Below are 14,838 nucleotides of genomic sequence, written 5' to 3' on the forward strand. Positions count from 1 at the left end.
AGATACCCTACAGTCAGGCGTTTTCTGTTAGTGCTTGTGTCTCTTTATATGGAGACTATGGAGGAATCTAGACAGCTACCTGATGGCAGAGGTTAGATGAGGTGAATCCTGCTCTACACATTTGAATTTTAGCTGGCTATTTATTCACCTGGTAGTGGTTTTGTGTCTTTTAATATTTCCAAAGTGACTTGATTTTCCTGAATGAGAAGGCTGCTTGAAATGAAAAGGGCTGCAATGTTTGGAGTGTTTAACTCTTTACAAACTAAGTCCAAAACTAGGAAGATTGCTGGCCTTAGAGAATCAGGTGGGATTTTGAAAAGATCAGGTAGATCAGAAGACACAAGGATTATCTGGCAGATTGTGACTGATTCCTGTTCTTCCACACTTGAAAGCTGATGAGATTTCTCTTTTGCTTTTCAGATTTCCAGGTAGAGTACGGGTTTTCATCAATCAACTGACGACAGAACTAAAAGCATCTACTTTTCTTGTTGAAGTTTGAATTTCTGCAACAGGGAAGGGTTTCTTAAGACAATAGCTTTGATTTTCCTGCATGTTTAAGCATCATCACCAATGTAGACTCCTATCAACAAAAAGCAGGCACAGCCTCAGATTCCTCCTTGTTACCTCCCCAGAGCTGGGTTGAGACAGCTCACACCAGTTCTGTGACTCGCTCTGTAAAATCCACTGTCTGTTGATATATGAGTTACCTGTAATAGTCCTCCCTGGACAGCTGACGGTGGATTTATTTTCAGCCTCTCTAGTACTGACCCCAGAGACATATAGAAGGTTTCATCTGGAGGCAATTTTCTCCCATACCAGGAGCCTTGAAGTCCTCATTTTTACCCTGGAATTTGCTCTCCAGACAAGATGGCTGATCAATAGTTTTCTACAGTGCTGCCATCACAGATGAGCCAGTAAGAGGTGTGCTTGCAAATATGAACCCTTTTACTGCAAATCCTGTCCGCAGGATTTTTTCCAGAATGGTTTGAATCTGGCTGGCTCCTCAGCACGATCACAATATGAAATGGCAATTTAAGAAAGGGTTTAATTATTGGATAATTTTGTTAATGGTGTATCAAAATCATGATGATTGGAAAGAGAATAAGATTGTGGGAGGAGAGAGGAGTTGTCCATGTATTGTGCTCAAAACATTATTTTGTTAGGAACAGTACTTGTGTCAAAACAGCACCTTTTTACCCTATCCCTATTTGTATTCATAGTAAAAATTTCCCATTGTTGAGACAAAAAAAAACCCCTCAGCTGATACAGTAAGTGACAGGAAGGACAGCCCGGAGGTGTAAGAGTGCTTTGTATGCTGTTGGGTGGGATCTGAATTATTGCTTCTGCATATTTGTCCAGAGAAGAACCCTACTTAGTCACTGGGGTGGGAAAGGGCCCACCACTCTCTTGGGGTCCCCAGGTCCACCTGGGAGGTGATGTTGGTAGGCTCAGTGGGGAGCTATTGCCAGCCTTAGCAGTGGGAGAAGGCCGTGGTGGCAGAGAGGATCGAAGAATCCCTCTGCGTGCCTCAGAGAAGTAGTAAACAGCAGCCATGGCAATGCTCTATATGATAAGACTAAATATTAAGACTTGAAGGAAGTCTCAGGGCAAATTCACCTTTGTTTTCACCGCTACTTGAGTGCCTTTACCCTCTGTGTGTGTAACCTATGTGTCTGATGTATACCTGTATCTGATGCAGTCCCTTCCGGATGGTCATGTCCCTGGAATGAGAATGGACAGAGGAGTATCTATGCCTAACATGTTGGAGCCAAAGGCAAGTGCAGATGTTATTCACTTTCCTTCAAGACAGTGAAGATTTGACTGTGAAATGCAGATAAAATATGGGAAATGTCTTAGTTCCCTTGTTTTTCTTTACCTCACCTCAGTCCCTGCTCCTTATGTGCTAAACCTCTCCCTTTGTTCTGGGCTTTGCCTGTTACAGGTGTTAGTACTTAGGCAGGCTGAAGGCAGCCTAGGTGTGCTTTTTGGGTTAAGGAGGCTTTTCCAGAGACAAAACAAAGATACTGAAGATGCTCCGTAGCTAGTTCTCTGTCAAGCTTCCACTAGCCAAAACATCAGGCCAAACTCAACAGAAAAGTCTCAGATCTGTCAGGTTGGAAAAGTGATGCAGAATATTGTGGCTCACAACACGTTGTTGAGGCTGTCTTAATTTTAAAAGTAATGAAATACATGGATCTTTGTTTCAAATTGGAAGTTAGATACCTCCATGTCTGTCTGGGTCCGTTCTTTAGCTCTCAGCACTCTTAGCCTGACACTTTTCAATAATGTTGAATTCCCTATATAAGAAATTCTTCAGGAGATTTACTGGGAAAAGAGGCAATGTCACCTGACTGTAATTTAAGTTCTAAATTAAAACGCTTTTGCAGCTACGTCTAGAGATGTCTGAGTCAAAAATGAACATAATATATAGAGGGGATTCAACCAGGGCTGTGTTTCAAATCTTACAAGTTTCTCTATTGCTGGTGAACCTTCCGAGAAATCATGATTTTGCTAAAGTTACAAGGATCAGCATTTCTTCAGTTAAGTGAGGAGCTCGTTTTGCAAACCAGATTACTACTTGTGCTTCCGAGTCACCCCCAGACAAACTGTACAAGGCAATAACCCTAGCTTTATAAGCTGAGACCCCAGTGCAATGTATATTAACAAATGTTTTTATATATTATATAAATAAGACCTTGGGGACATCCCCAACTCCTGAGATACTACTTTTTCTTCCAAATAATTTGTCTTTCAGTGCAATAGAAATTCTTACAGCTACCACTGCTGTTGATGCACCCAGTGATTTGGAATGTTATTTTGGGTGACAAATTCTGTCAGTATTATTAGTGATAAAATTTATGGGAATTTTCATGAGATAATAGGTCACTTTCTGTTGATGTTTATAAAGGTGATGCCAGACCCTCAGCTTGTGTGAATTGGCAGTATTTTTATTCATGTCAATGGTCCAACACTAGCTTAAACCTGATAAAGTAAAAGAAGCCAACTCAAAGTCAGCATGAAACACGTGAAAAGTGAAAATTAGTAAACTTAAGAATGACCAAATCTTACCAAGTGGTTCTCCAGAAAGGACAGAATTTGTGCATCCTGCCACCCCAGATTGAGACTTGCCTTGTTGTGAATATCTAAATATAAAATGTACTTATGACCGTAGACCTTGACTTAAACTCTGCCTGTTTAAATATCAAAAGTTACATTTTAGTTTCCTATAATGCTGTATATGGTAGCTGTTTCCAGTATCAAACATAAACAATGTAATTCAAAGCATAGACTTAATTGTACAATTGTGAAAATGTCAGAATCTCCTAAGAATCATATCTTACAATTGGTATGTAAGCACACGTTATTTAAATTATTATTACTTACAATAAACTCAGTGGTGTGTTCATTGATGCCTGAATCTTATTTATTATATTTCTGAAAAGTTCATTGGGATAATTGTTGACAATGGAATGAACTTAATTGCCTAGTTCTGCACAGAAGTTGATTAGGTTGAATTTCTTCTGATGTTAAAATAATTGAATTAATAGCATTTGATAATAGCTCAGCTGTCTCTCCAGGAGAGTTTTGGTGGTCTCGCTCTTGTTCCCAGTGGGCAAGTGAAACAAGACCCATAAATAACAATAGAGGCTGAGCCACTCCCCACTGAAGTCTGCAGAAGAACTTAATTGTCTTCAGTAGGGGTTGGATGAGGACCTCACTGGGAATGCTGTTATCCTACTCTGCAGACACATGCAATGAGAAGGGCTATAGGGAGGCTCTGTCAGATGGAACGTGAGCTCTCCTAGTCATTCCAGGAATTCATGGAAGTGTCTGCCCAAGGCAAAAAATCCTAAAACAGAGTTTTGTTTGCCAGGGATGATTCCAGAAACTGATTTTAATGCACATGGTTTTCTGAAATCCTTTTAAGCAGCATTGTTTTTGTTGGATTAAACTGATTTGGGACCCACTGACAGTAAACGTTTTACTTCAAACAAAGAACCTGTAAAGCAAAAGTAAAATCATTTATGCATTCAGGAATTGGTTATTGGCCAGTAACTGATCTGTATAGGTTCTGGACATTCTTTGCAATGTAAAGGGAAAGCAAGGGAAATGTTAATAGGAGATGTGCTGGACACATACTCTTCTGGAGTATGTGTATAAGGTGTATAAGACATATATGTCTACAAAAGTATCTCCTTTAATCCATGTATGTATTACACAGCCAGCAAGCACAGTGGGTAGTTGTTTGAATTCCTTAACTATCCAAAAAGGCAAAGAAAATCATGTGATGACTTTTCATGAATGCAGTGGCCCCCACTAATCAATATCTTGCTTATTCAGAGTGCTGCTTTTTCTGAGGTACTTTCATGTGGTTCATTTTTAAAAGTCCACTAAGTGTCTGTTTCCTTAGAGCTGTCCACGCTTTGGCAACCATCAGTTAGACCAATGAGTGCCAGATATATTTACCTAAATAAACTCTTAAGTTTATACATTGCTAGATGAGAAGGTATATTGACTAGAGAGGACTGTCTGGCCAAAGTCAGCTATATTATATGCTCCATAAAAATCAGCGGGGTGGGCAAGTACACAGTGGCTCTACAATGTGAAGCAGTTTGATACTAAGCAAGTTCTTGCTATGTCCAGATTGGCTTGTCTTTCATGCAACTTTAGGGGACAAAAGCGCTGTGCTTTCCTCTGGAAAAGAAACCAAATGTTTGTGTGGTTATGAAAATGAGACACATTGTGTTCTTTTTGCTTTAGAATGTAAATACATCTCTTTTTCCCCCTTTTATACATTGTTAACAGATTTTTCCATATGAAATGCTCATGGTGACCAACAGAGGGCGAAATAAAATACTAAAAGATGTAGACAGAACCAGGCTTGAGGTAAGAGAAGCAAGTTCCTAAATGCTCTTTCCTGCTGAAGTTGTTTGTTGTTGCACACTTGAAAGCTCCAACACTGAAGTGTGAGTCCATGTTAGACTGGGAAGGTTTCTCAGCACTGAGCAGGGAAGGAGTCAGACAGGCGGAGGAAGCAGCCGCATCTCCATGAACAGTGCTGGGCCAGGAGTCCCACGTCTCTGTCTCCCTGCTCCTGGACTGAGCTTCTCTCAACACCCTTATGTTTTCAAGCAATTAATTATATACTTGAAAATTGGTAAAAAGCACAAAATTGGTGAAGTGTTTTGTAGTCATAGGATCCATATTGGAATGGAGCAATGCTTTGTTTAATCTTGCATCATTTCCTAACTAAGAGTCAGCGTCAGCCATCCCTGAGGATCAAAAGTCTAACTTTAACTCATCCATGAGTCCTGTGAGTTAGTTAGACTGGCTGATATCCAAAAATATGAGGATTTAAATCTCTGCCAACAAATAAAAATTGTTTATAGCTTTGTGGATTAGAAAGACTTAAGCAGCCCAGTGGAAGGCTGGGAATGTTTAAGTCATTTGTAGTTAGTTAATCTTCTGTGGAGGTGAATGGAAGGGGCCACAAAAATTTGGGTAAGTAACCATTTATCCACATTTTTAGACTAGTAGATATGTGATCACCGATCAGAATTCAACGCTGTGTTACATTAGTGCCACAGGGAGACACTTTCCCCATCCAGTGCACTCTAAAGCAGCTGAACAAGAAGTAACTTGTGCACAATACAGCACCAAAAAACGTTTCATTGGCAGTAGAGAAATGTGCTGGACAGTTAGTCTGGCCAGACATCTTCCTTCTCAGAACTTCAAATGTAGCGTGTCAACCTGCAGCCCTTCTGCAAAGCTCTTCTGTGTCTGTTTGAACTTCCGTATGTACGCAGAGGTGACTAGCTAAAGCCTGGGACAGGGCGTGCAGGAGCTGGTTTTGTTCTCTGGTCTATCACTGCTTGTTGGGTGACTTAGACAAATTGTTTTTCTGTCTCTTGCTTATTCAGCAACTGAAATAGTTCTCCTGATTTCCTTTGTAAACTTCTCAAGCTTAACAAATTGCGAAATTTTATTGATTCATTGAGCACCCAAGTTCATGAGGACTTGGATATGCGTATTGCCAAACCATTATTTCCTGCAATGGCTTTTACACAGTGACATGAAATCCCTAAGGCACTCCTATCTCCTGTTGTGTCTCTTTGGCTTTGACTGACCATTGCCTTCTCTCTCTTTTTTTGTTTCTCTCTCCTTTTTTTTTTTAAAAAGCGTCACTTAGCACCTGAAGTTTTTCAAGAAATATTTGGCATGACGATACAGGAGTTTGACAAGTTACCTCTCTGGAGACGCAACGACATGAAGAAAAAAGCAAAACTCTTTTAATCTCCCTTTAAACAAGCCAACAAAAAATGATGCGTAGGATGTTGTGTCATACAGTCCAAACTATTTGGAAGCAACTACTTATGCACCAAAAAGGGAAAATCACGTAGTGGCACCTCTGTACACAGCAGTTGAACAAGATGAACATTTGCCCTCTGGAACATAGGGAGAAAATATCTGGGCTCAGAAACAACAATGATAGTTTTCAGAGGTGTCGACCTGTTACATGGTATTATACAAGATAGGAAACTGTTCTGTTCTTCTCCCTCAATGATACTCCCTTTACTTCTCTCCACAATATGATGGACTTTATTGCTAGAGCCAGGAAGTGCCCTTAGGATGCCTTGTAGACTAAAGTAGTTGTAACCACTCCGAAAACTGGAAAAGAATATATACATATATATATATATATAAAAAATATATATATGTATGCGTGTTTGCGTGTGTGCACACATGTATTTACATCTATCCATCTGTCTATGTGTGTGCGTGTATGTATGTGTATATATGTGTATATATATATGGAGAGGAAGATAGATAGATGCTCTGTAGCGAAGGAGAAGCCCTTTGTAACATATCCACATGGTCACAGTAAGTCTTTCACGCAACTGTTTCTTAATTGGCACTCTTCTGAAACGGCATCTTCTTCGTGTGATACAATCTGCAAAGGTGGGCACTCTGCTCACTTACAGGTCATACCAGTTGAATTTCTGGAAAATGGACTCCTTGTACTTGTATATATTTGCTAGGATATAGGAAGTGAATTGCTGTGTCTGTTGTCAGTCTTCCTTCTTCCACACTTTCTGCTTGAATTAATAAGGCTGGAGCTTAATCAGTCATTTGAATAATTTAAGACCACTTAAGTAATGGGAATGATGGAGAAGAGTCAGTTTTCTTGTAATTTAGTCCAGGAGATGGGTGGATGTGGATGGGAGTGACAGAGTGAGAAAATGCTTTTTTAAGTGTACCCTGGTTCACACCCAGAGATTTCGGGACAGAGTCCCTGCTAGTAATTACTAGTACAGCTCATCAGACTGCAGTGGAGTTGTAGGATTTTACATCAGCAGGGAATATGGTTCTCTGCAAGCTAACACGCAAATTTGTCCCTCTTAGGGAGGAATGTTTATGAATTAAGAGGTACCATCAAGGTGCCATGCTCTGCCAATAGAGGCTTTTTGATTAAATTGCAGTTGCTGTTGTCAATATGGCACAGTGCATGGGGCCAAGCACTCCTTTTAGGTAATGTAGTTTTTCACATGTGCTTGGAAAAGAGGGCACAGACTTTTTTTTTTTCCCCTCTCTTTTTTTCCCTCTCTTGAAGCATCAAAGCTCCAGCCTTGGTTATTTTTATTTCCCTTTGTGCCTGACTTGGTTTTTGAAGACAGAGTAATCATGCAAGACAGTTTCTGAGCTGCATTGAACTCCTTATTGCTTTCAGTCTTCTTCCAATATGCTGCAGCTTAAAAAACTGCCTGTATATACCTTAACTGCTTCTGGGCAAGTCCTATACAAAGGAGGACATGAGCACCAAAGTAATTGAATGAATGCATTGTGGCTGCAAGGTCAGCTTTTTCTCTTCCTTGGTGCTTAACTGCGAATGCGTACTGCACTAATGAGCCTGTCTCCTCATACGGGAGAGGGTCATTTAGGTTCTGTGTCTGTCAAAGAATATCAAGGTTTCATTTTTAACGCAGAAACTTTTGGCACTGGAGACATCAGAACCTTTGTATTTTCTGTTATATGAGACATTGGTGTTAAAATCTGGAAGTCAGGAAGGGGAAACAGTCCCGTGTAGTTGTGAGATTCAGTATCACTGTGTTGAGTTTTCTATATCACCAAATGGCGTTTCACCATGAAATGTGCAGGACAGCCCAAATCCTGCCTCCTCTTTGCTGGTTTAGGAAGTCCTGTTGCAACAGATCACTGTGGTTCCTTTGATAAAATCTGGGTTGAAGATTCAGTATATGAGGGACAGATACAAGGAGTCAGCACCTGCTCCATGTCCCTAGCGCTAAGGGAATGGTGAGTCTATGGGTCAAGCTGGAGAATATGATACCGTGCAGATCTGGCATCACAGTCCCCACTGGACAGAAGTCCTCAGTGAACACTGTGACACACACAGTTGTGAGTAAGCTCTCTGGATGTTACTGAGATTGCAGCAAGGATCAGTTCAATGTCTTTTACTTCATTTTTCAGAACAAGCATCTGAAAGGGTTTTAGAGGAACACTGAGAAGTAAATGGGAATGTTAGGGGCACTGGTAGTTTGAGATGCATTTTTGAGTGACTGCTGAAACCGAATCCATACGACGAAAGGACAGCAGTGATTTACAGTCACGGGCTTTGTGAATGCTGGAGTCTCAGAAATTCAGTATTTGTCACCTGCAAGGTGCCGCTTAACTTTGGATGAACATTTGAGTTTTAATGCATTTAAAGTATTAAAAGTCTCCAAATTTCGTCAGCCCACATCCTATGGACAGTACTGTGCTGCTGCCTCTCAAACATAGCAGATGTTACGGGTCTTTTAGCCCAAGTCACCTTGACAATAAACCTTTTTGATCTGAAGACTTGCTCTCTCAAGGATGTGAGCTGCCAGTCTGCATTTTTCTGTCCCCATGTCTAGATTACTATTGAACTTCTCACAGCATATATGAATACACTACCCAGTCATTTCAGAAATGACTAAGCCAGGTTGTTTTCTCTCCTATCCCTCCTCTCAACAAAAAAAACAAAGACAAAAAAAAGTTTAAAAAAAAAAAAGCCAGCCTCCTAGCCTGTGAAGAATGACAGGGTAATTTGTATCTGCCTCATCAACTGAGAATTTAAAACTGCAATTGCAGCTTGGGAAGGAATGAAGAGAAGCCAGCTTAGATGCTGCAGGAACAATTAATCTCTAACTGGATTTTTGGGCCACTGCTGGTTCACATCTCACTGGTGTGGAGCATAGCCAGTCAGTTCACAGCCCTCTGCATAGACTTAATACTGCTTTATTTCTGATTGAGAACATGAAAGGTTTTCTGAGCTTCAATTTCATGCCTATAGTTAATTCGCATTAACTATCCCAACCATCTACATGTAGACACACCCCAAGAGATCGCCTGTCCATTAAAACCACGCTGCAGCCAGCCGCAGGGTGTGTTGTGTGTTTCTGCAGTGGGCTGTTAGCGATTGTCACTGCAACATTTTCTGTTCTTTCATCTGGTCTTCCCACCTAATAAAAACAGAAATGTAGCCCCAGGGAAAATTTTCTTTGTAAGCAATGAATCATTTTCCTAGTATCAATCGAGTAGCATTTTCTTGGGCAGTTCTTTGTAATTCCCCTCTTCAATATTCCCTTGAGACATGTCAGGAGTTGGACTAGATGATCTTTAAAGGTCCCTCCCAACCCAAACCATCCTGTGATTCTATGAATATGCCTTAAGTACATGCTTACGTTCTTCTATCTCTTGCAAAGCATTTGAGCTTCTGATAAAAGTCCCATCAAACTCAGTGCTGTCAACAGAACGTCATTGCCAAGAGGACTGAAAACTGATTGCTTTTGTCTTGTTTTTTCCTCTTTTCTGCTTTAGGACTGATGTAAGAGCAAAGAGCTGTCAAAACATTGCAAAATAACCACACGTGTGCAAAATGGGATTATGTACACACACAGGTTCTCGAACACAGGTGCACGTGTAGCTCACACACTCCCATTTGGAGTTGAGATACCACGTGAGTAGTTAACCTGGAATTTCCGAATAGTGCGTAGTGTTGAACAGATAGTGGTCATTCAGTTATGAAGGTTGTCGGTTGCATATGTGCTTGTATCTGTGGGGCTTGTGGATACCTGTGATGTATTGAGTGTGCAGAAGGCAGGGTCAGTTTCCCACATCATGGAAGTGCCAGATTGGCCACAAGTGATATCATTTAAAAGGCCTCCGGCATATGAGAACATTTGCAGCACCCATCCCTGGCAGTGCCTAGATGGAGGGGTAATACCCTGTGCAGTAGTTCTCATATTAATGGCGAATCCAGAGATCTGGCTTACTGGGTTTTGTGCCCTCTCCAGAGGTCTGATAATTTCCGTACGAACAAGTAGAGAACTGTTCTGCGTTACAGTGGGAACAGCTGGCCATACCCTCTATACCCGTGCCTTAACTTAGTGTAAGCTCCAGCCTACTGCGAGTCAGAAGTTGAAGAAATAAATATGTTGTTCATGATCTCTGAAGATAGTAGAACTAAGCCAACTTGAAGAGCAGATTTAGAATTACTAAACTGTCCGCTATTTCTCAATGAAGCAATGTGATCTGTTGCGGCCTCAGTTCAGGAAGCTGAATGTAGCATCTCAACTCTGCCAGTGTCCTATCCCAAACCTGCTAGACTTCCAGTACAACTGGAAGAGTAAGTTCTTGTGAAGTTTGCTCACAGAATTTCTTTTTTTTTTTTTTAATTTTTTGTTATCTTCTCATGCTGGTGTCATTTAAGACAGGTTTTAGTGGCATCTCAGAAACATACTTGTTTTCAGTTTGGTTAGTAGCCTTTCATTAAATATGGTTTGTGATGCGTTGTGGACATAGCTGCAGTGTGCTGTGAAAGGTTAGGCTAGGAGAAGAGTAAGTTTCTTAATAGCTGTTTGTGGGACAAGATAGCTCTGTGGCTCCAGTAGTGCTTTTACTTCTGTCAAGACAGATGTCATCTCTCCTTACAAAGTCCTATAGTCCTAAGTCTGTGGGCCTAGCACTGAAGTGCTTGCTGCCCTTTCCCTGTTGCAATTTGGAAATCCTTTCTCAGCCGTGTAGTTCAGATGTCCTGCTGTTCAGGGGAGGTCATTAGGCGTCTCTTTTGTAAAAGTTTGTTACACTGAAGTTAGACACATTTTGAAATGAAATCCCTTTCTGCAATCCCTTCTCCTGGTTGGGTAATATTGATGGATGGAGAAGGGTTAAGTTCTGGGAAGGAGGAGGGCTGGCATAAGCTTGATTTCTCCAGGGTTTGCCAGGGTGGTGTTTAGCAGACTTAGAAGAAAACACAGGCATGAGCCTGTGGTACCTATTTCAAACTGGGGAAGTCAAGTTTGGAGCCCATAGCTTATGAGCATCTACACTGAAATTAATGTTGTGAAGCTGTTACAACAATTGACCGAAAAATTGACTCCCAAAACAGCAAAATTATGAACATCCTCTAAACTCATCTTGGAATGACTTATCTTGGCTCACCCTGACTTAGGAGGAGATCTTGGCGTATTTGGGCCGTAGCCTCATAGAGTAGACTAAATGGAAACAGGCCTTTCTCCCACTCCATGATTCATTGCGCTCCTTCAGAATGTATTTGTGGAGGAGGATGTCCACATCCTGGAAGTTACCTATGGCAGTGAAAAATACCAGTCAGTGATGATGATGATGCAACAAAACACATGCAGGAAACAAGAAAATCAACTAATCTGTCCTGAAACGCCACTCATCTTTCCATGTCAGAGAGACGCTTGGGGCTTGACTCCACAGCCCCCTTCCCCATTGAGTTAGCCCCAGGTCATGGTCCACTTCGTGCCCTGTCAACCTTTTTGGCCCTGTCAGCACACCTGCTAGAGTCCAGCGTAGTCTTCAGGGTAGACGCATAGCAAGGGCTGGTCTTGACAATATGTGGTATGTTTTTACCCCACTGCTACGTAATGAAGAGCTAGAGAGAGCTACTGAGCACTGTGATAGTAGTACAATGCGCCTTTCTCTTTTAATGTAGAAACACCCTTATTGCTGTGGATTGCAGGACTGCTCTGGCTGGTGAGTTTTGCCTTGTGATTTCTCCCATATACCTTGTTTGTGCTTAATAAAATAAGGAATAAAAAAATCTATCACAATGCAAAGATGCAGAGTTTTTAGTCAGAGAGCTCTGCTGGCAGGAGCTATGTGATGCCCACATTTGGCAGGGAGAGAATAAGTATTATTAATTTTAATGTAAGCATCAGTGCAGGAAGTGGGAATATAATTGGCCATTAATGTTCTTTTCCTGTATGCAAAATAAATTATTTGTTGCCCAAAGGGCTTCTAACAGGAAAACACATTTCTGCTAATGATTTCCTAAAAAGTGCTTGTCTATATGAAGAGGTAATACTTCCATGTGCATTGCAGTCTTTCTTTTGAGGTAAAAAGAGATGACTGAAGGCAAACAGTAACCTGTTTTGTCAGGATCACCACAGTTAATGCAAGTGTTGCTCCCAGGACTTGCAAAGCAGAATGGGAGCAAGCAAGGGCCCACAGGACCTTGCTCCTAGGCATTAGGAAATGAAGCATTTCAAGCAGCTATGGGAATTCCAGCGGTGCCTTACCAGGCTGAGTCTCTAGCTCCCTTAGGCGCTTTGACAGGTCCCACTGGACACTTGCCTGGGCTTTTGTCACTGAACACCCTTCAGAAAGCACTTCCCTCCAGATGCAAAACCACTGAAATCAGTGGAGCCTCTCACTGCCTCCACATCTGCATGCTTTGGAGGAGGCTCTTTCTGGGCTGGCTAGCCCAGGAAAGTCTCCGACTGCTGTGTATGCCCACAGCAGCGAGCTCTGTGTGTCATTACCGGCTCAGTCCTGTCCAAGCCGTGTGGCTTGGTCGTTGCTGACAACTATTTCTGTAAGGGAGCCTTACAGCTGGGGGCTTTTTTTTTAAGCTTTGGAAACGGAAACATTTTTCAAAGGTATATTTTCCTTTAAATCAGTAGATTTTGGCAATAGGATTTTTTATTATTTTATCTTTCTTTTCTCCTCCCTCCACATGTTACAAACCAGCGTTTTGGGGGGTGTCCCTGTGTTTTCCATTCATCTGTGAGACAGCTCTCTTTCTGAGTCTCTGTAAAAGTGAATCAATGTCTTGTCTGTACAGTAAGTCTGCTTGTATGCATAATGAAAAGTTGAGCTGGGTTGCTGTTCTGTACAATTAGTGTTTCCACTGTCATACTGCAAACAGCACATATTGTACTCCTGTGCCACTGTAATCTGCATCACTGTTGTACTCAAGTCAACGAATAAAGTTTGGAGCTTTATTCTTAATTGCTGGATTCATGTTGCCTCATTTTTTTTTTCTTCATCTTGCAGAGTTATATCAAAGTCCTCTTACAAAACAGGATGTGCTCTCAAGAAAGAGAGAGGTGAGACATGAATGACCAGAGCAAGACAGATGAACAGTTAACACAGCTTCAGTGAAATCATGACACAAGGTTTGAAAATGGACACAAGGCTTCCTGTAACTAAGTCACGAGAAACAGATATTCATAAAAACCACACAGGAGTGTTAATTTTGTGTAGTCAGTTTGTGGTTTAAAACGACCTAGAGATACCAGCAAGGTCAACTAGGTCATGCTGTCACATCAGCTTCACAGTCTAAATGGTTTCCTTTTTCCTTGCAGGTTCAGCTAAAATTTTAGTCCCCGACTTGAAAAGATATTTATGTGTCTTAGTATTTAAAGTTAGGTGTTTGTTTAATTACCTGGAGTTATACCTGCCCAGCCTTGGTCTGGGTGTAGAAGGTAGGGGACGATGCCATCCAGGGAAATGGGGCTATAAAACACCTATGAATGTGCTGAATGCCTGAGTCTCCAGCAGACCATAGTAGGAGCAGAATTAAGCACACTGCACCTCAGAGGAATCTGTAGCAATTCCTGTCAGTGCCTCAGAAGAAAGATATGTCAAGGGACTTCACTCCTTATTGCATATAGATATTCCCTGGAAAAGAAGCCACTTACACACAGCTCTCTAGATTACCTGCTGAACATCTTCACTGAATTAATTTGAGCTTCATGCAGTTATGGGACCTGGAACAACCAGAGCTGCAGCCTCATTAGGATTGGCCTCTGGGCTTGTTTGTTAAAGGGGGGAGGTGGTGGTGGTGTTACTATTTGAAGTGAAGCCACTGGGGATCAATCGTAAAAAACTCAAAGGGGGTGGGAAAGAATCCTGCTTCAGGCCGTTGATCATCTGAGCTGCAGCTGTTCATGGGCAGGAGCGATGCAGCACACATCCTGCACAGCGTCCTTGAGCCTGCGGAAAGCCCCTGCAGCATCACGATCTGTGCCCTGCAGATAACGTGTTCCCCATCTTCTCTTCCACTCCTCAGCCCTCTGAGACTCATCCCTGCCCTTGCTCTACCTTGATACTCCACACAGGTTCTCTCTCACAATGAGGGAAGAGTTTCCCCCCAGGGTTTTACTTCAATGTACTATGTTGGGTATATCTACGGACTAGGTCTCAGATGAGGTGGGGGCTCAGGTTCCTGCCTGGAGAGCAAGAGGTGGGGAATTCAACACCACCATGAAGTTAGCCTTTAGCAAAGTTCATATCTGCCCCATTCACTTCCCAGGCCATGCCTAGATTTTTGTTGTGTTGTATTTGTGCTGGAATTTGCACAAGAGAAACTTTTCTGTGGATAAATCCACCAAAGCTACCTGGCAGCAGGTAGATGGTTCCTTTCTTTGGATGGCTTACTCCGGAGATTGTACTTTTGCTGTAGGTGGGACAAAATCAAATCAAAAATCAGAAAATCAGATTCATCCATTGCAACTGCCAGAAATATGACCCGGTGAGGGGCAAAAG

General features: G+C 41.7%; 1 protein-coding gene across 7 annotated transcripts in view; it reads left to right on the forward strand.

Moving 5' to 3' along the window:
- The window catches only part of ABLIM1 (actin binding LIM protein 1), a 212,664-nt gene extending 200,985 nt beyond the window's left edge, over positions 1-11,679 (forward strand). For 6 of the 7 annotated variants that reach the window (XM_075504483.1, XM_075504482.1, XM_075504484.1 and 3 more), the window contains one exon: positions 421-1,689. In XM_075504483.1, coding sequence (XP_075360598.1) covers positions 421-458 — 38 coding nt within the window. In that variant the 3' untranslated portion in view covers positions 459-1,689. The other variant, XM_075504489.1, reaches the window with a different exon arrangement.
- The last annotated feature ends 3,159 nt before the right edge of the window (positions 11,680-14,838 follow it).

Source organism: Mycteria americana, chromosome 6 (assembly GCF_035582795.1).
Source record: "Mycteria americana isolate JAX WOST 10 ecotype Jacksonville Zoo and Gardens chromosome 6, USCA_MyAme_1.0, whole genome shotgun sequence".
NCBI classification, from domain to species: Eukaryota; Metazoa; Chordata; class Aves; order Ciconiiformes; family Ciconiidae; genus Mycteria; species Mycteria americana.